General features: G+C 45.6%; 2 protein-coding genes across 5 annotated transcripts in view; both read right to left on the reverse strand.

The window, feature by feature from the left end:
* CPNE9 (copine family member 9) overlaps positions 1–15729 on the reverse strand; it is a 76010-nt gene extending 60281 nt beyond the window's left edge. Inside the window, exon 1 of the mRNA XM_061622096.1 lies at positions 15720–15729. The gene's annotated coding sequence lies outside the window, so the exon portion shown is untranslated. The remainder of the gene's footprint in view (positions 1–15719) is intronic.
* A 3394-nt stretch (positions 15730–19123) lies between these two features.
* The window catches only part of MTMR14 (myotubularin related protein 14), an 89530-nt gene continuing 83445 nt past the window's right edge, over positions 19124–25208 (reverse strand). For all 4 annotated transcript variants that reach the window (XM_061618904.1, XM_061618905.1, XM_061618902.1 and 1 more), the window contains one exon: positions 19124–19616. In XM_061618904.1, the coding sequence (XP_061474888.1) occupies positions 19439–19616 (178 nt within the window). In that variant the 3' untranslated portion in view covers positions 19124–19438. The remainder of the gene's footprint in view (positions 19617–25208) is intronic.

Consider the following 25208-nt stretch of genomic DNA (forward strand, 5'->3'; position numbering starts at 1 on the left):
CGTTTATATCTGGTCTTTATTGAGCATTTGTTCCCATTTCTCTGTGGAGAGGTTATACAACAATAAGCATTCATCCAGATTTGCTTGTGGGGTGTCTACACCTCTTCCCATTAACCATTCATTTATTCCACACTTTTCAATGCATTCCCTGTCACTTTCTAAATCACAAAGAGTAATTTTTGTAAAGAGGATTTGTTGTGCGAGGGCAACAATGTGCTTTAATCCACTTGGATTTTTCCAGTTACATGCTTGAATCCCTCAAAATACCAGCAGTCTGGAGGCATCCATAGGCTAACAAGTTTAGTGTGCAACAAATTTTCAGAGTCTCAAGGAAGCTTGTGGCACAAACACTGCTGTGACCCACCTTAGGATCTTATGGTGAAGCACAAGTGATAAATAAAATAATAACGGTGACACCAGTCTCATTGTTGCATTCATTAAAATACTTGCTGTTCAGCTTCTGTGGCTTCAGTCAAATATTCTCTGCCCACCCCCACCCCGCTTATAATCTTCTCTCCCCCCAGGCAATCCTCTGCTTGTGTTTCTGCTGGTATTCAGAAGCATACAACCATGAGGTACAAAAGCCATCAGAGTTAGTAGCCATTGAGCCTTATTCTCCATGAATTTGTCCAATTCTCTTTTAAAGCCATCCAAATTGGTGGCCATCACTGCCTCTTGTGGGAGCGAACTCCACAGCTGAACTATGCACGGTGTGAAGAAGTACTTCCTTTTGTTTGTCCTGAATCCTCCAACATCCAGCTTCACCGGATAGTGTCAAGTTGTAGTGTTATGAGAGTTTTTCTCTATCCACTTTCTCCACACCCTGTGTAATTTGATACACTTCTATATGTCGCTTCTTACTCACCTTTCCTCTAAACAGAAAGCCACTCTTGATGAAAATACACTTTTTACAGAAAGGGCAGGCTGAAGACATTTTGTTGCCTCAGACAGAGCATCAATTGGCATCTCCCTTTGAAAAGTCAAGGTGCCCAGTACTATGAAAAGCTGGTCAAGTTATTTTTGCACTGAGGCAGAAAATCCCACAAATGTCACTGCCCCTGCCTGGTATTAAAAATACAATACAATAGGAAGGGCAGGATAGAAATGCAATTAATAAAGAAATTTAATTAACAATAAATAATTATATATAATAATATAATATAATAATAATATATAATAATATATAATATAATATATTATTATTTATTTATTAGATTTATATCCGGCCCTTCCTTCCAGTAGGAGCCCATTATATAACAACAACAACTAACCATTTGCTGCCCTTTTATGACAACCCAAATCAGCCCTTCATCTTGCTGAAGCCATTTATTGGTGGAGACCCGCAGCCCAGTTCTGTAACATAACCTTCAACTTAAACCAAACAGTTTGGGGAACATTTTACTACCCCAAACCAAATTCTAGTGTATAGGATTGTAAGAATGCGCCTTATACTGAGTCCGTCCATTGGTCCATCAAGCTTAGTGCTTTGGACAGCAGACTGAGCAGTCGCACAGCTGACAAAGCGTCCAGCCAGTTAAGCAGCAAAGTGGATTTGGCAGCAGGGTGAGGAGGCCAGGGCTTCCCACTCTGCCCGTCTGTCCCTTGAGCTAAACAGAACCTTAGCTTTCAATAAATTAACTCTATAATAAACTACAAAAACAGTTATGCAGGTAAGAAACCAGCAGGGGTGTGGGGGCTTTCCAGTGTTTTGCACTACCTGACAATATATTACTATCTGCCTGTTGGACAGAAGTTACGGGGTTTGGCTGCCTGGGAACAAGTTTGTTTTCTTGAAGCCAAAGTGGCTGACCTGGAGAAGCTCAGAGAGGCAGAGAGGTTTGTGGATGAGGCCTTTGGGGACATGATAGCTGTGCCCCACTCCGAGGATGATTGCTCCCCTGCTATCATGGAGAAAGAGGACTTTGGAGAAGGACAGCTTCTATCTGAGGAAGAGGGAAATGCTGCCTTAGAAGGGACCCATTCCTTGGGGGACAAGCAGATATCCTCTAATGCCGAGGATATTTCTATGAGGAGTCTAAGGAACCTGGTAGTGGGTGATTTGATCATTAGGAACATAGATAGTGGGGTGTGTGATGGGCATGCAGACCACGGGGTGATTTGCCTGCCTGGATCATAGTGCTATTAAATTAAGCATACATATAAATGGCCAATTGCCAAGAAAATCCAGCACAGTCACATTCGACTTCAAAAGAGGAAGCTTCCCCAAAATGAGGGGATTGGTAAAAAAGTAGTTGGACAGCAAAGTTGGGAGTTGTTTAAAAACACAAAAATAGAAGCTCAATTGGAGTGTATATCGCAGATCAGGAAAGATACCACCATGGCCAAGAGGATGCCAGCGTGGTTAATGAGCAGAGGCAAAGAAGCCATTAAAGTCAAGAAGTCTTCCTTCAAAAAGATGGAAGTCTTATCCAAATGAGGAAAATAAAAAGGAACATAAACTCTGGCAAAAGAAATGCAACAAGACAATTTAAAAAATAAGAATTTGAGGGGCACATTGTTAAAAACATTAAAACCAACAACAAAATCCTTTAAATACATCCAAAGGAGGAAACTGTCTAGGGAAGTGGCTGGACCCTTGGATAACAAGAGAGTCAAAGGAGTACTAAAGCAGGATAAGGAGATTGCAGAGAAGCGAAATGAATTTTAGCTCCTTCTGGGAGCAAGGGCAGGATATAAATTTAATTTGTTGTTATGTGCCTTCAAGTCAATTACTACTTATGGTGACCCTATGAATCAGCGACCTCCCAGAGCATCTGTCATGAACCACCCTGTTCAGATATTGTAAGTTCAGGTCTGTGGCTTCCTTTATGGAATCATTCCATCTCTTGTTTAGCCTTCCACTTTTTCTACTCCCTTCTGGTTTTCCCAGCATTATTGTCTTTTCTAGTGAATCATGTCTTCTCATGATGTGTCCAAAGTATGATAACCTCAGTTTCATCATTTTAGCTTCTAGTGACAGTTCTGGTTTAATTTGTTCTAACACCCAATTATTGGTCTTTTTCGCAGTCCATGGTATGTGGAAAGCTCCCCTCCAACACATTTCAAATGAGTTCATTTTTCTCTTATCTGCTTTTTTGTCACTGTCCAACTTTCACATTCATACATAGAGATGGGGAATACCATGGTCTGAATTATCCAGACTTTGGTGTTCAGTGATACATATTTGCATTTGAGGACCTTTTCTAGTTCTCTCACAGCTGCCCTACCCAGTCCTAGCCTTCTTCTGATTTCTTGACTATTGTCTCCATTTTGGTTAATGCCTGTGCCAAGGTATTGATAATCCTTGACAAGTTCAATGTCCTCATTGTCAACTGTAAAGTTACATAAATCTTCTGTTGTCATTACTTTAGTCTTCTTGACGTTCAGCTGTAGTCCTGCTTTTGTGCTTTCCTCTTTAACTTTCATCAGCATTCGTTTCAAATCATTACTGGTTTCTGCTAGTAGTATGGTATCGTCTGCATATCTTAAATTATTGATATTTCTCCCTCGAATTTTAAATAAATGTAAAATTAATAGTTTGGATGCTTCCTCAATTTCATATCTCATCTCAAGGTCTCCCTGAGCATTTTGATCAGGGGGACGATAGATCGTTCCCAGTATTAAGTCCCTCCTGGGGCACGGTATCACCACCCACAACGATTCTGTGGAGGAGTCTGCCTCTTTTGGGGTTTCCAGCTTGCTGGATTCAATGCCTTCTTTCACGTATAGAGCGACTCCGCCACCAATACGTCCTTCCCTGTCCTTCCGATATAGTTTATATCCAGGGATAACCGTATCCCACTGGTTTTCTCCATTCCACCAGGTCTCCGTTATGCTCACTATATCAATGCTCTCCTCTAAGACCAAGCACTCCAGTTCTCCCATCTTGGTTCGGAGGCTCCTAGCATTAGCGTACAGGCACTTGTAAGCAGTGTCTCTCTTCAAGTGTCTTTGGCACTTGTGGTTAGGCCTGTGGTAATTTTGCTCTTCTGAATTTATATGCTGTGCCCCTGCTCTCACAATGCCTACTTCTAGGCCTACCCCTTTTAATATTTCATCATTTGTTTGGTCTTTATCCCAGGGGGGAGGTTTAGTAATGGGTGACTTCAACTACCCGGACATAGACTGGCCGCATATGTGTTCCAGTCATGACAAAGAAGCAAAGTTTCTAGATATTCTAAATGACTATTCCCTAGACCAGTTGGTCATGGAACCGACCAGAGGGACGGCAACCCTGGACTTAATTCTCAGTGGGGACCGGGACCTGGTGCGAGATGTAAGTGTTGTTGAACCGATTGGGAGCAGTGACCACAGTGCTATTAAATTAAACATACATGTAACTGGCCAATTGCCAAGAAAATCCAACACGGTCACATTTGACTTCAAAAGAGGAAACTTCACAAAAATGAGGGGATTGGTAAAAAGAAAGCTGAAAAACAAAGTCCAGAGGGTCACATCACTCGAAAATGCTTGGAAGTTGTTTAAAAACACTATATTAGAAGCTCAACTGGAGTGCATACCGCAGATCAGAAAAGGTACCGCCAGGGCCAAGAAGATGCCAGCATGGTTAACGAGCAAAGTCAAGGAAGCTCTTAGAGGCAAAAAGTCTTCCTTCAGAAAATGGAAGTCTTGTCCGAATGAAGAAAATAAAAAAGAACACAAACTCTGGCAAAAGAAATGCAAGAAGACAATAAGGGATGCTAAAAAAGAATTTGAGGAGCACATTGCTAAGAACATAAAAACCAACAACAAAAAATTATATAAATACATTCAAAGCAGGAGACCATCTAGGGAGACAATTGGACCCTTAGATGATAAGGGAGTCAAAGGTGTACTAAAGAACGATAAGGAGATTGCAGAGAAGCTAAATGAATTCTTTGCATCTGTCTTCACAGTGGAAGATATAGGGCAGATCCCTGAACCTGAACTAACATTTGCAGGAAGGGATTCTGAGGAACTGAGACAAATAGTGGTAACGAGAGAGGAAGTTCTAAGCTTAATGGACAATATAAAAACTGACAAATCACCGGGCCCGGATGGCATCCACCCGAGAGTTCTCAAAAAACTCAAAGGTGAAATTGCTGATCTGCTAACTAAAATATGTAACTTGTCCCTTGGGTCCTCCTCCGTGCCTGAGGACTGGAAAGTGGCAAATGTAACGCCAATCTTCAAAAAGGGATCCAGAGGGGATCCCGGAAATTACAGGCCAGTTAGCTTAACTTCTGTCCCTGGAAAACTGGTAGAAAGTATTATTAAAGCTAGATTAACTAAGCACATAGAAGAACAAGCCTTGCTGAAGCAGAGCCAGCATGGCTTCTGCAAGGGAAAGTCCTGTCTCAGTAACCTATTAGAATTCTTTGAGAGTGTCAACAAGCATATAGATAGCGGTGATCCAGTGGACATAGTGTACTTAGACTTTCAAAAAGCGTTTGACAAGGTACCTCACCAAAGGCTTCTGAGGAAGCTTAGCAGTCATGGAATAAGAGGAGAGGTCCTCTTGTGGATAAGGAATTGGTTAAGAAGCAGAAAGCAGAGAGTAGGAATAAACGGACAGTTCTCCCAATGGAGGGCTGTAGAAAGTGGAGTCCCTCAAGGATCGGTATTGGGACCTGTACTTTTCAACTTGTTCATTAATGACCTAGAATTAGGAGTGAGCAGTGAAGTGGCCAAGTTTGCTGACGACACTAAATTGTTCAGGGTTGTTAAAACAAAAAGGGATTGCGAAGAGCTCCAAAAAGATCTCTCCAAACTGAGTGAATGGGCGGAAAAATGGCAAATGCAATTCAATATAAACAAGTGTAAAATTATGCATATTGGAGCAAAAAATCTTAATTTCACATATACGCTCATGGGGTCTGAACTGGCGGTGACCGACCAGGAGAGAGACCTCGGGGTTGTAGTGGACAGCACGATGAAAATGTCGACCCAGTGTGCGGCAGCTGTGAAAAAGGCAAATTCCATGCTAGCAATAATTAGGAAAGGTATTGAAAATAAAACAGCCGATATCATAATGCCGTTGTATAAATCTATGGTGTGGCCACATTTGGAATACTGTGTACAGTTCTGGTCGCCTCATCTCAAAAAGGATATTATAGAGTTGGAAAAGGTTCAGAAGAGGGCAACCAGAATGATCAAGGGGATGGAGCGACTCCCTTACGAGGAAAGGTTGCAGCATTTGGGGCTTTTTAGTTTAGAGAAAAGGCGGGTCAGAGGAGACATGATAGAAGTGTATAAAATTATGCATGGCATTGAGAAAGTGGATAGAGAAAAGTTCTTCTCCCTCTCTCATAATACTAGAACTCGTGGACATTCAAAGAAGCTGAATGTTGGAAGATTCAGGACAGACAAAAGGAAGGACTTCTTTACTCAGCGCATAGTTAAACTATGGAATTTGCTCCCACAAGATGCAGTAATGGCCACCAGCTTGGATGGCTTTAAAAGAAGATTAGACAAATTCATGGAGGACAGGGCTATCAATGGCTACTAGCCATGATGGCTGTGCTCTGCCACCCTAGTCAGAGGCAGCATGCTTCTGAAAACCAGTTGCCGGAAGCCTCAGGAGGGGAGAGTGTTCTTGCACTCGGGTCCTGCTTGCGGGCTTCCCCCAGGCACCTGGTTGGCCACTGTGAGAACAGGATGCTGGACTAGATGGGCCACTGGACTGATCCAGCAGGCTCTTCTTATGTTCTTATGAAGGCTGAGGAACTGAGGCAGAGATGAAATCCTAGGCTTAACTGACAATATAAAACTGACCAATCTCTAGGTCCAGAGGGCATCCACCCGAGAATTCTCAAAGAACACAAATGTGAGATAGCTGATTTTCCAACAAAAATATGCAACTTGTCCCTCAGATCTGCCTCCATACCTGAGGACTGGAAAGTGGCCAATGTAACACCAATCTTTAAAAAGGGATCCATGGGGGATCCCAGAAATTGCAGGCCAGTTAGCTTAATGTCTGTCCTGGGAAAACTGGTAGAAAGTATTATTAAAGATAAAATAACAAAGCGTATAGAAGAACAAGCCTTGCTGAAGCAGAGCCAGCATAGTTTCTGCAAGGGTAAGTCTTATCTCATCAGCCTTTTCGAGTTCTTTGAGAGTGTCAACCAGCATATAGATAGAGGCAATCCGGTTGACATAGTGTACTTGGAAGTTCAAAAAGCTTTTAACAAGGTACCTGATCAAAGACCTCAGGAAGCTTAGCAGTCATGGAATAAGAAGAGAGTTCCTCTTATGGATCAGGAACCATTTAAGCAGCAGAAAGCAGAGAGTAGAAATAAATGGACAGTTCTCCTAATGCAGGGATGTAGAAAGTGGAGTCCCCAAAGGATCAGTATTGAGACCTGTGCTTTTTAACTTGTTCATAAATGATCCAGAGTTAGGGGTCAGCAGTGAGGTGGCCAAGTTTGCAATGACACTAAATGGTTCAGGGTTGTTGAAACAAATAGAGATTGTGCAGATCTCCAAAAGGATCTCTCCAAACTGAAAAAATGGTGGTAAAATAGCAAATAAATGTGAGCAGGTGTAAAATGATGCACGTCAGGGCAAAACATCTTAATTTCACATATATGCTCACAGGGTCTGAACTGGCAGTGACTGAACAGGAATAAGACCTTGGGGTCGTAATGGATAGCTTGATGAAGATGCCGACCCAGCGCACAGCAGCTGTGAAAAAGGCAAATTCCATGCTAGGGATCCCTAGGAGAGATATTGAGAAAAAACTTGCTGATGCCATACTGCCATTGTACCAATCTATGGTGTGACCAAATTTGGAATATTGTGTACAGTTCTGGTCACCTCACCTCAAAAATTATATTGTACAGTTGGAAAAGGTTCACAACAGGGCAACCAAGATGATCAAGGGGATGGAGTGACTCCCCTATGAGGAAAGGTTGCAGCATTTGAGGCTTTTTAGTTTAGAGAAAAGGTAAGACCTGACATGATAGAATTTTATAAAATTATGCAAGGCATGGATAGTGGATAGAGAAAAGTTTTTCTCCCTCACTTGTATTACTAGAACTCGTGCACATCCAATGAAGCTGAATGCTGGAAGATTCAGAACAGATAAAAAAGTACTTTTTCACACCATGCATAGGTAAGCTATGGAACTTGCTCCTAGAAGAGGCAGTGACGACCACCAACTTGGATGGGTTTAAAGGAGGATTAGACAAAGTCATGGAGGATAACAGTACCAAAGGCTACTAGCCACAATGGCTATGCTCGGTCTACACAGTTGGAGGCAGCATGATTCTGACTACCGGTTCCTGGAAACTGCAGGAGGGGGGAGAGTGCTCTTGCGCTCAGGTCCTGCTTGCGGGCTTCCCAGAGGCATCTGGCTGGCCGCTGTGAGACCAGGATGCTGGACTAGACGGGCCACTGGCAGGACCTGAGCACAAGAGCATCCTCTCCTCCTGTGGCTTCCAGCAACTGGGGTTCAGAAGCATGCTGCCTCTGGCTGTGTAGGAAGAGCATAATCCAATGACCAGTACTGATTTCTGCACATGTGTGATTCAAATGGGGAGAGGGACCATAGCTCAGTGGTAGAGCACGTACTTTTAACATGCATTTTATAATGTGTCTGTTTTACACTCTGAAATTTTAACTGTTGTATTATTAGCTACTTGGGTGTTTTTTTTAGGTTCCCTTTTCATTGTATATTTGTTTCAGAACTGTTTTGAATTGTGTTTTTTGTTGACCTTGTGATTTTAAATTGCTTTAAATCTCAAATTGCTTTAAATGTGAGCCACTGGGCAGTTAAAAAAAGGAATTTAAATAAATAAATGCAAAGATTGCATGCAGAAGTTGCCAGGCAGAGGTGTAGTGGTAAATTTTGAGGTCATCGTGTCTGCCCCTATAGTCACACCCACAAGAAGCATCTAAACATGCTGGCAGAAAGACACTGAACAGCAACAGTACATAGCATAATACCCAGTTGATTAGATCAGCCTGATGTAGGAATCCCATCAAACAAAAGGAAAGATGCCTCCAGCTTCTCCTTCATTATTTTTCTCTTTATCTGACTTCCTCTAGGGCTGAACTGCCACAGCCTCCTTACCACCTCATTCACTCGCCAAAGCAGGAGCATCCATCAATTACCCTGGTGCTCCAGCAGAGTTCATTGCTCTGCTCTGAAACAAGTCCCAGAGCTGCACTCCCTTGAATCCCCCACTCCACTACACCAGTGGTCCCAGGTTTAATTCCTGGCATCCTCAGTTAGCATGGTGTAGTGGTTAGAGTGTTGAGACTAGGGCCTGGGTGACCTGGGATCAAATCACCACTCATCCCGGTAGTTCATTGGGAGACTTTGAGTCAGAAACAGTCTCTCAGCCTAACCTACCTCACAGAGTTGTCGTAAGGATAAAATGGGGAGGGGGAACCATTTACAGCACCCTTTAGTTCCTTGGAGGAAAGGTGGGATATAGATGTAAAAATAAATAAATACTAGGAAAGATCCCTTCCTGCAGAAGATTCTGGAGATCAGCTGCCAGTCAGAGTACGCAATACTGGGCTAGATAGGCAAATAAGTCAGATACGGTAAAAGACAGCTACCAACCTTCCCTAAACATGACATTGTTCAAGCTCAGCTGCTGGGATGGAACAGGAAATAGTAGCTACAGGAGAGAGAGCAACAAAGAGGGCCTGATCACTGAAGCTCCATTCTGCCCCTACTCACCCTCTCTGTGCCCCACCTCAAGATCCTAAAGAAGAATGGGGCCCCTGGGGCCCTCTTGATGTTCTGAAGTCTCCAGCTCCCACCAGACCCAGCCAGCACGGCCAGTGGTCAAGGATGATTGGAGCTGCAGCATCTGGACAGCCCCGTGGCTCCTAATGGCTCTCTGTTCATATATGCCCTCCAACGGATGGACTCAGGAGTTGCTTGTTCGGATCCCGAGGAGGGAAGGAGAAGGAGGCTTCCATCCACCATATGAGTCATCAGGTGCAGGGCAGCAGCCTGGCAATAGTGTCTGAGGAACACAAGAGGCTGCCGTAGACTCTTGGCCCATGTAGCAAGGGCCTCTCCCACCCTTACCTAGAGATGCCGGGCCTTGAAGCTGGGACCTGCTGCATGCAAAGCAGATGCTCTACCACTGCACTAGATGGACCAATGGTTGGACTCATTATGAAGCAGCTTCCTATGTTCCTTTTGCTCTCTGGAAGCGGAAAGTCAGTTCCTAAAGCTTTTTCTGCAGTGACTCACGATTCCAGCCCTTGATGGATGGGAGCCTCTTCTTTCCCCTAGAATTACAACAGTCAGGAAGACTGAGGATTCTTACCTGTTCATCTGCTTATTTGAGTGCATTCATATCCCACCTGTCCTCTGAGTATCTCAAGTACACGGTCCTCTCTCGTTTTTATCCTCACAACAGCCCTGTGAGGTATGTTATAGTTAAGGAGCTTCATGGCTGAGCAAGGATTTGAACCTGGGTCTCATGAATCCTTGTCTAACCCTTACACCTTGATGGCTCATTTGAGGAGATGGATGAATTTAAGCCTAGGTGAAACATGGAAAACAGTCTAGAAGCCAGATTAGGGTCGCAGCTCTGTGGTAGAACATCTGTTTTTGTATGCAGAAGGTCCCCAGTTCAGTCCCTGGCATCTCCTGGGAGATACTCCTGCCTGAAACTCTCAGAGAACCACTGCCCACCATCGGTGTACTGAGCCAGATGTAGCACAGGTCAGCGTAAGACAGCTTCCTGATTTCCTATGGACTGATTCCTCTATGGAACCTGTACAAACTACAGTCCTTGAATTAAAGTCAGAATGAAAGGGCAAACCAATCCTGTGAAGGGAAGTCCTAAGGGAAGACAATTCGGTCAGGGCTGTTGAAAGCGTTTTCTCTTTTGTGGAGATGCGGATCTATCTAACCCTGGTGCTTAAGACAAGGATAAACGGGTATAACAGATGGAGGAAAAAGGGGCTGGGGCTGGTGAGCAAGATTTTTCTTAGACTTGCATGGCTGAGACAAAGGCACAGGGTGCCTTGGTATAGCAACCGTGAGGACTTCAAAACAAAACAACACAGGAAGATACACACAAACCCAAAAGAATCCGTCCTGTCACCCTCCAGATGGTGTTGAACTCCAGCTCCCAGGAAGGCCAACAGTCAAGGACAATGAGAGGTTTATTTTATTTATGCATTATTTGATTGATATCCTGCCCTTCCTCCCAGCAGGAGCCCAGAGGTGCAGTCCAGCAACTTCTGGAGAGCCACAGGTTTCCTATCCTTGCCTTAGACAGTCACCTATGGGTGACACAGCTAAGAACAGGAAGGAAGAGGAGGGGCTCTTTTTGTGAAAATTTGTTGTTAATTTTGTAAGAAACGTTAGGGGAGCCTTGGTAGATCGGTCCAAAAGCCTGCAAAACCCTATGTTCTGTGAGCCGCTGGAGGAAGGCAAGGAGCCATACATGTCATTTGATGTTCAGTGGCAGACTGCTGCTGAACATGGAGGGTCCATTTAACAATCACGGCTAAATAGGCGCCGACAGCTAGGATTTCTCTTCAGCTGCCCTGCTTGGCATGGCATCCTCTGCTTCATGCCTGGTCCCTGGCAGACTTGGCATCTTTCACAGCAACACAGCCCAGTCTCATTGCAATGAGAGATATTCCCTTCTGTTCATCATGGGACATAGATTTCTGCTCTTCTCCAAGGAAAGTAGGAGATGCTTATTGCCTGTGGTAACCACTCTCCTCTCACTGACTGGAGGAAGGCTTCTTTTCTCCGTCCATTCAGGTCTATTTTTAAACACAGCCTCCAGGGGCTAGGATTGATAGGCTTACAGGCATTGCTTGTAAACACAAAGAACACAAACTCTGGCAAAAGAAATGCAAGAAGACAATAAGGGATGCTAAAAAAGAATTTGAGGAGCACATTGCTAAGAACATAAAAACCAACAACAAAAAATTCTATAAATACATTCAAAGCAGGAGACCATCTAGGGAGACAATTGGACCCTTGGATGATAAGGGAGTCAAAGGTGTCCTAAAGAACGATAAGGAGATTGCAGAGAAGCTAAATGAATTCTTTGCATCTGTCTTCACAGTGGAAGATATAGGGCAGATCCCTGAACCTGAACTAACATTTGCAGGAAGGGATTCTGAGGAACTGAGACAAATAGTGGTAACGAGAGAGGAAGTTCTAAGCTTAATGGACAATATAAAAACTGACAAATCACCGGGCCCGGATGGCATCCACCCGAGAGTTCTCAAAGAACTCAAAGGTGAAATTGCTGATCTGCTAACTAAAATATGTAACTTGTCCCTTGGGTCCTCCTCCGTGCCTGAGGACTGGAAAGTGGCAAATGTAACGCCAATCTTCAAAAAGGGATCCAGAGGGGATCCCGGAAATTACAGGCCAGTTAGCTTAACTTCTGTCCCTGGAAAACTGGTAGAAAGTATTATTAAAGCTAGATTAACTAAGCACATAGAAGAACAAGCCTTGCTGAAGCAGAGCCAGCATGGCTTCTGCAAGGGAAAGTCCTGTCTCAGTAACCTATTAGAATTCTTTGAGAGTGTCAACAAGCATATAGATAGCGGTGATCCAGTGGACATAGTGTACTTAGACTTTCAAAAAGCGTTTGACAAGGTACCTCACCAAAGGCTTCTGAGGAAGCTTAGCAGTCATGGAATAAGAGGAGAGGTCCTCTTGTGGATAAGGAATTGGTTAAGAAGCAGAAAGCAGAGAGTAGGAATAAACGGACAGTTCTCCCAATGGAGGGCTGTAGAAAGTGGAGTCCCTCAAGGATCGGTATTGGGACCTGTACTTTTCAACTTGTTCATTAATGACCTAGAATTAGGAGTGAGCAGTGAAGTGGCCAAGTTTGCTGACGACACTAAATTGTTCAGGGTTGTTAAAACAAAAAGGGATTGCGAAGAGCTCCAAAAAGATCTCTCCAAACTGAGTGAATGGGCGGAAAAATGGCAAATGCAATTCAATATAAACAAGTGTAAAATTATGCATATTGGAGCAAAAAATCTGAATTTCACATATACGCTCATGGGGTCTGAACTGGCGGTGACCGACCAGGAGAGAGACCTCGGGGTTGTAGTGGACAGCATGATGAAAATGTCGACCCAGTGTGCGGCAGCTGTGAAAAAGGCAAATTCCATGCTAGCAAAAGGTATTGAAAATAAAACAGCCGATATCATAATGCCGTTGTATAAATCTATGGTGTGGCCGCATTTGGAATACTGTGTACAGTTCTGGTCGCCTCATCTCAAAAAGGATATTATAGAGTTGGAAAAGGTTCAGAAGAGGGCAACCAGAATGATCAAGGGGATGGAGCAACTCCCTTACGAGGAAAGGTTGCAGCATTTGGGGCTTTTTAGTTTAGAGAAAAGGCGGGTCAGAGGAGACATGATAGAAGTGTATAAAATTATGCATGGCATTGAGAAAGTGGATAGAGAAAAGTTCTTCTCCCTCTCTCATAATACTAGAACTCGCGGACATTCAAAGAAGCTGAATGTTGGAAGATTCAGGACAGACAAAAGGAAGTACTTCTTTACTCAGCGCATAGTTAAACTATGGAATTTGCTCCCACAAGATGCAGTAATGGCCACCAGCTTGGACGGCTTTAAAAGAAGATTAGACAAATTCATGGAGGACAGGGCTATCAATGGCTACTAGCCGTGATGGCTGTGCTGTGCCACGCTAGTCAGAGGCAACATGCTTCTGAAAACCAGTTGCCGGAAGCCTCAGGAGGGGAGAGTGTTCTTGCACTCGGGTCCTGCTTGCGGGCTTCCCCCAGGCACCTGGTTGGGCACTGTGAGAACAGGATGCTGGACTAGATGGGACACTGGCCTGATCCAGCAGGCTCTTCTTATGTTCTTATGTTCTTATTGCTGCTGCGGTAGGCAGGCCTTCTTCCTGCAGCTCAGGTTCCTCTCTCCTCCCCTTTTGTCTACACTCACACCTATCCTCCCATCACCTGGCCCAATGAGGAGGAGAAGGCATTTTCCCCTGATACTCTCCGCCCAGATCCCTATCTGCAAATGGTCCATGGGTCGAAAATGCAACCTTATAGTCATTATGTAGGTTTCAAATTCTGCAACCCAAAGCAAAACTTATATTTTGATTCTCAGAGTAAATTGGACAACTTTACAAAAAACTAATTCCTTAATACGTATGCTTGAATCTTTTACATGTTTTTTGGCACAAATTTGTGGTCGGGAATTCAGTTTTTGTGTCAGGCATTGAAACAAGGAAAGCAGAACTGACACATTAAAAATGAAGGGGGAAAAGAAAATTAGATATGTAAGCGCAGACTGTCAGGGTGCTGTAATGAGGGAAGGACTCCTTTCTCCTGACCATCACATCTTTAATGAGGAAGGAACCCTAGCTCCTGACCGTTGGAAGCCCCACCCAGTATCTGTCTTCTAGGCTTGGATTAGAAACTACCAATACCTTTACACACTTTTCATGAGGACTGGAAACTTGCTTTTCTTTTTTTTTGCTAAGAGCATCTCAGAATGCTAAATGTACTGGATTTTGTGTTAGGAACCAAATTCAGAGCTTTGATGTGAGGCTCGGTTTATGCCATGTTCTGAGAAACTAGTATGTAGCAACATCAAGCCAAGCTTAACCAGAAGCAAACTGGCTGGGAAGCCCATAAGGTTCTTAAGAAGCCCTAAAAAGGTACATGTAGATCTCCTCCAGTAATGAGCACTCCCTTTCCACATACTTGTTTGGGCAAGGAGCTGGACTCAGTTTTCTCCTGGTTTCTTCCAAACATGCAGTTCAAGCACACTGCATTTACACGACAACATCAGTACACAGCAAGCGCTGCATACATTCAGATGCCAATTAAATACAGCTGGAGATGGGAACATTTAGCCACAATCACAAAACACAAACAATATCATGAAAGAAGTGTCCAGAGCAAAAACACCATGTTTGAAAAGCACACTCAAAGGACGATACAAACACACATCGGCCCTGACACCAAATGTACCAACATGAAGACAAACAGCATAGGGGCACCTGCATACTCATAACAATATGTGAATGGAACATGAATGCTGACCTAAAATAACATCTACAGCGGAAAGAATGAAAGAATGCTACAAACACACTGTGCAAACATGGGGGATAGCACATGCTGAATATGTGTTGCGTGCATACGCACAACACACGCACATGACACGTGTAATGCTGACAAGTATTGTAAGCAAACAGAGTTGCATCCAATACTAGTTCAGAGTAGACCCATTGAAATGAAGGGTTCTGAGCTGTTATGTCAATTAATTTCAATGAGTCTACTCTGAGTAGGACTGGATACAGTGCACAAACAAGCATATGAGCAATTCATGCAAAGGACTGACACTGCTGGCAGTGCTCCCACTGTGCCCAAAGTAGCATGCATAAAATTGTACACATCCCCACATCACACACACAGGCACCAATTCACTGGGCTCATGAGATGCACAAACCATATCGCAGCATGCGTGCAGGGTATGCTCCTAGCTACCCACACACGCTGTTGGGCAATCGTGACACACTTTTGTACAAGTACACACCCTGGGTGCTGCCAGAGCACTGTTGACATTGATACAAATCCACGCTCATCACCCTGCAGACTCGCGAGGAGGGAGGCGTTTCCCTCCCCCAAATACCGTAGACCTTAAAAGAGGTGATTTACCCGATCCTCGCGCATGGGGCAAGCATGGGGCAAGCAGGTCGGATTTTCAGGGGTGCTTCCTCTTTCCCCGCCTCCCATCCCTCTCACCTGCAAGACACGGTGAGTTCCACCTTGGTGGCGGGCACTCTGGAGGAAGCGCTCTCCAGATCTCCGGGAGACGCCATCCCCGCTGGGCTCAAGCGGCGCTAGGGGCAAAGCGGGGCGCGCTCCATGGGGCGGGGAGTCGGAAGCACCGAGGCTCAGGAGTCTCCTTCGATCGCCGCTCTGGCTCGCTCAGTCTAGCCGCGTCGGCTCCCGCTCCAGGTGGCAGCACGTGTGTATGTTGGGGGTGGAACCGGCGTAGGGCAGGGCTCCCCACTCCCGCCCCTTCTTTCTGCCTTTGCCCGTCCCTAGGGGGCGCCCTGCTGGCTCCGACACCGCCGCTCTCTACCGCCGGAGCGCCGCGTAGCCGCGCCAGGAGCTGTCCGAAGTGCTGAATCCAGACAGACTGGGTTGCCTTTCGAAAGAAGCGCGGGATTGTTCCAGCCGCTCAGCGGTATCTGCACTTTGCAACGCTCTCTGGCCTTTTGCACCGAGGAACAACGGACTCCCCCACCTTAGGTCGGCGTCCCTTCTCTTGCAACTCCGCCCGGATGAGAGGCAGAGAGGAAAAGTAGAGCCGGCCGGCCGGTCTCTGTCTCTCTCCTCCTCCTCCCCTCGCCCGGTTTCCCCACTCTCTGTAAAGCGGACGAGTTTGAAAGCTCCGCCGCTGTTCCGTTGCGTGGGTCTCGAGCTATTTATAGCTCGAGACAGGAAGGCGGAGGAGAAGCTCGGCGCGACCCGGACCCTGCCTTGAACACTCGCTCAACACCGCTCTAAAGGAGAAAATTGGGCACCAGCGGCCGAGGTTCTAGGGGACACTACCTCGAAAAAAGAAAAAGAACGGTATTATAAATTGGAGTTGGAATGTGTTCGCATCTTACCCCACTGAAACCAAACCAAAGGGATATTTTGTGCCTCCACTAACTGGAGCGAGTTGTGCTGTTCTAGGAGCAAAGCCTAGGCTCCTTTTCAAGATACTGGTCCTGAAAGGGGATCCTAAACCGCACTTACCCCTCATGCCGGTTTACTCGGAAGTTAAGTCTCACCAGAGCTCAGAGAGGCTTATTTCCAACTGTGTGCGTGGATATGATTGTAGCCTGACTCGCCACATCCAAAGTTTGCCTGAGAGTCTGGAAAGGAGGGGGGAAGGGAGGAGGATTTTGCTTTGAACACTTTGGTGCTTCAAAGTATGTATTAATACATTGATCAGTTTAGCATTGCAGGCTTCAAGACAAAAGCCCCAACAGTCCATATGAAAGACAATGCAACAACACTCCGATATTATTTTATCCACCCTTTCATGGACTACAGGTGGAAGGAGGCAACCCTTAGTTTTGCCAGACTTCAGCCCATTCATTTCATGTGCTATAGCTTTAATTTCTCCCTCCTTTTTCTGAACACTTTGACCTGAGGTATAAAGACAATTACAAGGCACAGAGTGGTAAGCAGCGGTAACGCAGCTGAAGCTCTGCTCACGGCTGGAGTTCAATTCCAACGGAAGGAGGTCGAATCTCCAGTAAAAGGGGTCAAGGTCCACTCAGCCTTCCATCCATCCGTGGTCGGTAAAATGAGTACCCGGCGTACGCTGGGGGGTAAAGAAAGGCTGGGGACAGAACTGGCAATCCCACCCCATATATATGGTCTGCCTAGTAAACGTCGCAAGACGTCACCCTAAGAGTTGGAAGCGACTCACACTACAAGTGCGGGGACACCTTTACCTTTTTAGCTTTCTTCTGAACTTGATTCTTTCCCCTCTTCACCCTCCATAGATACCTTGACAGAACACTACATTTCCCCTTCTGCTTCACCACAAGTTTTGAGAAAACTGGCCCAAGGAAAGCTACTAACAGAAAGAGGAGAGTACTAAAAGGTCACGGTCACCAATCTTTTTGGGCCTCAAGCTGCATTTGCAAACCAGATAAATGGTTGTAGATGTCACACACACACCGCAACCAGGCACACATCACAACCTATTGTTCTATTTGCTACAATAGGGCGCTTCTTTCAAGCCTAATTTCAGCAGAGAAGGGACCTTGTGGAAGGCCTCTTTGGGCACACGTGCAGGCATCACATTGGTGAGCCCTGGGCTAATGGTTTGATGCTATATAAAACATCTCCAAGCAACAGTAGAAGGGAAAAGTTAAGACCCTGTTAGTGGAGAGACAGCCCTTATTTTGCACCACCTACAGCTCTTGGAAAACATCCACGGGTCATCTAGTTAAGCAGTGGGCATTTTGTAACACACAAAACAAATGTGGCTCCCCCCGTGAGGCTTTTGGGATTCTCCCAAAATTATGGACCTCAAATGCCTGCTCCACATCCTTGCCAAATGCTTTTGCCTGGTTGGGATGGGTTCTCAACTATAATAATACAGTAGGCCCCACTTATACGGCAGGTTACATTCTGGACCCCTGCCGAAAAGCAAAAACCGCTGAAAAGCAGAACTCATTGAATAGAATGGTGTGCGACACCCGAAAACCGCCGTAAAAGTGGAACAAGCACCGTATGAGTGGGGCTTTAGTCTAATTGCATCTAATTGAGTCCGCCGCATTAGTGAAGCGCCGTAAAGGGGCCCCGACTGTAGCCCTTACTTACCTGGATGGAGAGAGTGGTGAGGGTATGTGTATTTAGAGTACAAAGGTAAGTGTCACCCACTGCTGTACTCACTTCTGCTTCATGCAGGCCCCAGCTGATTGGTTCCTTACATCTGATCTAAGCTAAGGCTGTCGTTTTCTGAGATTCCACAACAGTATGGAAGAAGTGGTAGAGTAAGGGGCAGAGAATTGACTTTGATTCTCTCAGTTTTCATTTAAGCAAACAAAAAAATCATTGGTTGAAAGTATATATGGATATTGCCTGCTAAGATCTCAAAAGCCAGCGAGATTTACATCGCCAGTAGTTAGTGGTTCTCCTTCATATGACAACCAAACCCATAACTTATATAAAATAAAAATCACAGAATATGCAAAAGAAGAAAAATACACAAGCTTGATCTATTTGCATAATTTAAACAAGTCACAAAATTCAGATATTTGGAGGGCCAGAACATTAATTTTAAGCTCATAGCCTGATTAAGGCTGTGTGACTTTTGCCTAACATCTGAAGAAGCATGAAAATAAAAGTTTGAACCTCCCTTAGTAACTACTCACACTCCGTTAAAGGCTGCCACTTTGAGAACCAGGACTAATGCCTAACAAAGGGAAAGGGAACCTGGTACCCTCTGGCAGTTAGTAGACTCCAACTCCCATCAGCCCCAGCCAGCATGGCCAATGGCCAGATGACGGGCGTTGTAGTCCAGTAACATCTAAGAGGGCCACAGGCTCCTCATTCCTGGCTAAAGCCTTTCCACAGAGTTCACCAAGTAATACAGTGAGAAAGCACACCCACACAAAGACAGAACCAGAGGCCAGGATGTTTGACACATTTTACTGTGGCGATTTGTCAGAGCTAGTCAAATCTGCATGGGTGGGAAAAACTGCTCCCCTTCCCACAACACCATTCTAGTGGAAACCAACCCCGTCCCAAGGCAGCTGAGGCTGCAACCAGTGAGTCATTCAGTCAGAGATAGACCCAGAAGGGCTGGCAGTCAGGCAGCGGAGAGAGGAGAACATGGCCAGAGGGCTCCGGCCCAGAGCAGAAGCTGGCATTTGGGCTCTCATGGCTTCTACGTTCCTTCACCTTTCAGACTAGAAAGCAACCCAGATGGGTGGTGGTGGGAGGAAGTGTCAAAGGACACTGCTTCCTCGTAGTCCAACACCACGGGCAAACTGCTCCAGAAGGCCACCGATGGCTCCCGAGGGGCTAGGCGACACAGGCTTCAGGCCCACTGTGCTGTTATAGGCAGCCAAGAATGCCGAACGCACTCCCTCCAGCCGGGATTCCCTCTCCGTCAGCGTCACCAGCCTGTAAAGGACAATAAGAATTATGGCAACTTCAGATCATGCGAAGAGCTTCCCATAAAATCCCTGTCCCTTGCACAAGGGTATCGGTATCACATATTGCAGACTGGTGAGGAGAGGGTGCCAAGAACACTGGCTCACCTAAGGCCACTTAGTTCATAGCAGAAGCCAGATTTGAACCTTAGGACTTCAGCCAACATTTAGTGCTGAGGAGGAGCTCAGCAACCTTCTTCACCAGGCTCATTCTTTATTGCCTGCTTGGATGGGGTCGTACTACCTCTGAAAGTGCAGGTTCGTAGTCTGGGGGTGCTCCTGGATACATCCTTGTCGATAAGAGGCCCAGGTGACCTCAGTGGCCGAGTGCTTTTTACCAGCCGAAGCTGGTAAGACAATGGTAAGGCAGCTGTGGCCATTTCTGGACTGGGATAGCCGGGCCACTGTTGTTCATGCACTGGTAACCTCCAGGCTGGATTACTGTAATGCACTCTATGTGGGGATGCCCTTGAGGTTGGTCTGGAAGCTGCAGCTGGTGCAAAATGTGGTGGCACAACTGCTCATTGGGGCAAGGTATCACCAACACGTTACCCTGCTGCTGAAAGAATCCACACTGGCTGCCCATTTGCTACCGGGCCAAATTCAAGGTTCTGGTGTACAAAGCCATATACTGCTTGAGACCAGGATACCTGAAAGAGCATCTTACCTCTTGTATACCCAATCAATCACTCTGCTCTGCAGGTGAGGTCCTCCTGCAGATACCATCTTATAAGGAGGTCCGTTCTGCACAACATTTTATGTTCACCGCCCATATTTTATGTTCACCGCCCAGAGAGCTATCGCTAGTCGGGCGGTATATAAATTTAATAAATAATAATAATAATAATAATAATAAAAATAACATAGGAAGCAGACCTTTAGTGTTGTGGCACCTACCCTTTGGAATACCCTCCCCTTAAATATTAGACAGGAGCCATCTGTGTTATCTTTTCGGTGCCTACTGAAGATCTTCCTCTTGCAATAAACCTTTTAAGTAGAAACCTTATCCCTTTTTCTGTATTGGAATTGCTTTTTAATATGTTTTTAAAGCTTTGTTTTAAAAAAGGTGTTTTTTAAAGCTTTGTTTTAAAAAAAGTGTTTTTAAAAAGTTTTAATATATTTTAAAATCTGTTTCTAAGATGTTTTAGAGTGTTTTTGGTATTTTGTTTGCTGCTGTGGGCTCCTTCTGGGATGAAGGGTGGGATATAAAATAAATAAATACTCTATTTCTTGGACAACAGAGGAAGCTGCCTTAAAACAATAACTGAGCTGCCATCTAGTGCAATATTGCCTACACTGACTGGCAGCAGCACTCCAGGGTTTTATGGAGGAGTTTCTCCCAGCCCCCCCCCCGGAGATGTCAGGGACTGAGCCTGGGACCTCCTGCATGCAAGGCAGATGCTCTAGCAGTGAGCTGCGGCCCTTCCTCCAAGGGGAAGTTCAATAAACTTCACAGTTCATAGCTCCGTATTTGGCCACTAGCTCTCAAGCTGCAAGTAAATTACACGGCTTCATTTTATACAGCTCCAAGAATGACTGACATTTCACAGCCAGCTGACTTCCCTTTCCTCTTGTGGCATAGAGGGGAGAGGAAAACAGACACCCACTGACTTTGATGCAGCACGCTTTCTCACCTTTCATCTTCTGCATCTTATGGTAAAAGAGTAAGGAGACTTTGACCAAACTATGAATCCTGAACCCAACTGGTTGTAGTGGAAAGCTTCTAAGGACCTCCCAAAAGAGCCAAGCGCTCCCACCATGACTGACAGAGCCTTGGACCACGACAGAAGCAGCATCTGTTCACTGCAGCTGCTTCTGGGGCTGCCTGAACTCTTGCACGCCATGGCACTTTGAGGGGGAGAGCCATAGCTCAGCGGCAGAGCATCTGTCTTGCATGCAGGAGGTCCCAGGTTCAGTCCCCAGCATCGCCAAGCACGCCTGGGAGAGTCCCCGCCTGAAACCTGGAGAGCCATTGCCAGTCAGCCTGTATGAGACAGCTTCTTACCCTTCGCTGCCTTGTGCTTTGCACTGTGCCCATCTCCGTACAGCTCCTTGGCTCAAATTGAGAAGGGGGGGAAGTCAACAGGAGTGCAAGAAGGGGAAACCGAGAAAGCACTGGCCATGTGGTTACAGTCAGTGTTCAGAGATGTGGGAGGAGGATCACAGCGTATATTGTGCATAAAAAAATTAATCAGACATGAGAGAGACTCAGGCAGCCATGATGGCCAACTCCATTCACATTTCAGAATTTGCACCTCCTTGGCGTGAGCCTTTTGCCAGCCCGTAAGTCCAAATTATTGTTCAGCAGAAAAAGATCCCATCCCCTCCACTCTTCTTCTTGCTCGCAGCTTGCTATACCAGCCCCAGGTAGAGCACCTGACCCGCTTGTCACCTCCTGCTGAGGAAAACTCAAAGCCAGCATTCAGCATTCTAGCAAAAAAGGCCACGCTGTCAGTTCGTTCTCCACACACACACTAACCATCTTCCAGGCTTCCCTCCCTATCCTGAAGCCCTCTGCAGGGAGAATGGGGGGAGAGAGCGAGAGCTGTGCGCTGGGTTCTGCCGGCTGAGCCGTTCTTCAAAGTGGCTTTGGGACAAAGCCTTCTGGCCAAGAGCTTCCGTAACGCTTCTCCAGCTCCCAGCCTTCCGCAGGGCCTCAGCTGAGAGCCGAATTTCCAGAGATGGAGGAAAGGGGAGGGGGCAGGGGGCGATACCAAGAACTTCTAGGTGTGCCTGCTAGCATGAAGCTATCCTCCCCACCCCCCGTTCTGTGAAAAAGAGGTCCACGAGAGATGCTTCATGGAGAGTAGGGCGAGGCCTGCCTCCCCCCTCCATCTGATCCATGGTACGGGGGGGGGGGCTGGAAAGGAAAGAGAAGCAAACAAGACATTCCTGATGACAGCAGCGCAAAGGGAGATTAGGGTTCAAAGGCATCTGTTCAGAGCGTCTTAAGAAAAACAATTTTTGCCGTGCATGCATGCATTGCTTTTTCTCTCTCGCACACACACGCGCACTCGCCATTTCTCTCAAAGAGAATAAGCCATCCCTTCAAAAAGGTCATCCCAAGGGCACAGCACAAACCTGCCCATCAAGAATTCTCTTTCATCTCCCCAGTGTTTCACAGGCTAGCAACTGGCACCGTTAATTTGAATGGTAGCAGTAGAAAGCCACCCACTGCCACCAGCTTCAAGTCCGGAAAGAGCAGCAAGGGGATACGGCGGAAGGCTTGGATTGAAAAAACAAAAACAAAAGCCCAACCCGAAGGACAGCCAGCTGAGGAAGCCTTCTATTTATCCTGCCTGCCTCACAAGTGAGAGCGTCAGGGGGGATCCACGGGAAGGAAAGGGGGCCTTCCCAGCCTCCCTCCCTCCCACCACTGCCACATGATGAGCCTGCAGAACTCCCTGTCACATGACTGTACTTTTGAAGCGTCAAAAACAAGGATAACATATTTGCATACGATCTACACAAGATCAGAAATGTCACTGTTACACCTCAAGAGAGAGGACAGACTCAGAAACTGTAACAAGGAAGGTCAAGTTTGTTTAGTCTTCCTTCAAATACTTTGTAAATATTTCGGAGGCTTTGAAAGGTTTACAAAGAAAACCTTCACACCAATCCCAACAGGGTTGAGAGACAAGATCCAAGACTGAGAACTGCGGCAGAAGCTTCAATCCTATCCATGCTTATTTATTTATTATTACATTTGTATCACACCCTTCCTTCAAAAAGTGAACCCTGTTGAACACAGAGAGACGAGGGCTGCAATCCCAACCATGCCGATTTAGAAGACCCAGTGAATTCAGTGGGGCTTACTCCCAGTTAAGAGAGGTTAGGATTGCAGCCTAAATTCTGTCCCCTCATACTTCTTTATTAATTTTAATTAAAATAACCATTGCAATTTTTAAACACAAACCATGTAATATCAGCTAAACATAATAAGAATAGGAGAAGGAGGAGGAGAAGTTTTATACCCCCCCCCCGAGAAAAACTCATAGTTTATTGGGCAAAGCACTACAAAGATAAGCAATCGTACTCATATAGTATTATAAAACATATTTGGGCAGTCTAATCCCATATCGTCATACCAGGAAAGACAAACTAAAATTCCTGCTGCATCCCAACTATGAAGCCCAAAGATGTACATATGCCATCAGTAGAGAACAACCATGTTGAACATTATTGTTTTAATGTTTTTAGTTACTGTAAACCGCCCAGAGAGCTTCGGCTATGGGGCGGTATATAAATACAATAAATAAATAAAATTAAATAAATACATAATAGCTGGAGGCAGAAGGAAAGGGCACGAGCCCATGTGCACACAGGATCTGTACCCTATGCCAGGGATGGTCCTCCAGATGTTGTTGGGAGTTCAGCCTCCCATCAGCCCCAGGCAGCATGGCCAGTCGTCGAGGTTGAGGGGAGTTGTAACTCTAGGCAGACATTGGGTAAGTACTTACAAGCAAGGCAGAGTGAAACTGCAGGCAAATCACAAGAGCTTGAAAATGTTATTATCATTAATAAAACATCCAGATTTGGCAGCAAATTTGAATAGCCTTTCTGGATCAGAGCAAATTCAATCTAATCCAGGGTACAGTTTCTGTCAGCAGCCTGTGGTGCGATCACAGGAATGTGACGGCCCCCCTTTTGGGACAGCCTTGGTGCAGGGAGGAAACCTGAAGTCACGTGCCAAATCTTGTGCCTGTCTGTTCAGAGTGGCAGGATTTGATTGTTTCCGCTAATACAATTTAAAACAGATCTTATAATAACAATTTAAAACACAATTTAAAAATTTAAACAGCTATGTGCCCCTCTCCATAAGCCTCTCCCCAAGACTGCAGAATCTCAGACACATTATAATCAAACCTTAATTTGCATGTTGAGGCAGAGCTCCGCCCATGTCAGGGAAGAAATGGTGACTGCACTTGTGGAAGGAAGCACAAAAGAAAATCTTTAAAAGGAAGGGAGAGGCTAGTGTCCTGCCCCCCCATCCCCCAACGACAATAACCTGCCTAATTCCAGCTTTAAAAAACTACGCACAGGGCCTGGCAAGGAAGGAGCGATCCCTGCTTACTTCATGTCACTACAGATGAGCTCGCAGCTCTTCCAAGACACAAACAGTGCTATCGGCAGATTACACAAGACTTTGGCATAAGACTTGGCTTTGGCCACATACTGCTTCCTCTGCGAAATTACCCATTTAGTGACACCGCAGCTGTCCAGACAGGGTGGGGCCGGTGGGGTGGGGGCAGGAATCTAGCAGCAATAAGCAGCTCCTTGCTAGGTATTTGGAATTAAACCCACAAGGCCTTGTACCAAACAGTGAAAAGGTCTCCTCTGAGAATTGCTGATTTCCTTGCAAGGGGCACTGGTTTACATGGGGTATACACTCAACCCGTCTTTTTTTCTGCCACAAAAAGTCATTAATTTCATTCAAAGCAAGCACAGCTTCCAGATTTAAGATAAGAGCTGCCATAAACATGCCGCCTGGACCGTGGAGCATCTGCCGAGACTGGATTGCAGTAGTCTCAGGACTCAGAAAAGAAATATTTCAGACAAGCGT

This window comes from Rhineura floridana, chromosome 3 (assembly GCF_030035675.1).
Source record: "Rhineura floridana isolate rRhiFlo1 chromosome 3, rRhiFlo1.hap2, whole genome shotgun sequence".
NCBI lineage: Eukaryota > Metazoa > Chordata > Lepidosauria > Squamata > Rhineuridae > Rhineura > Rhineura floridana.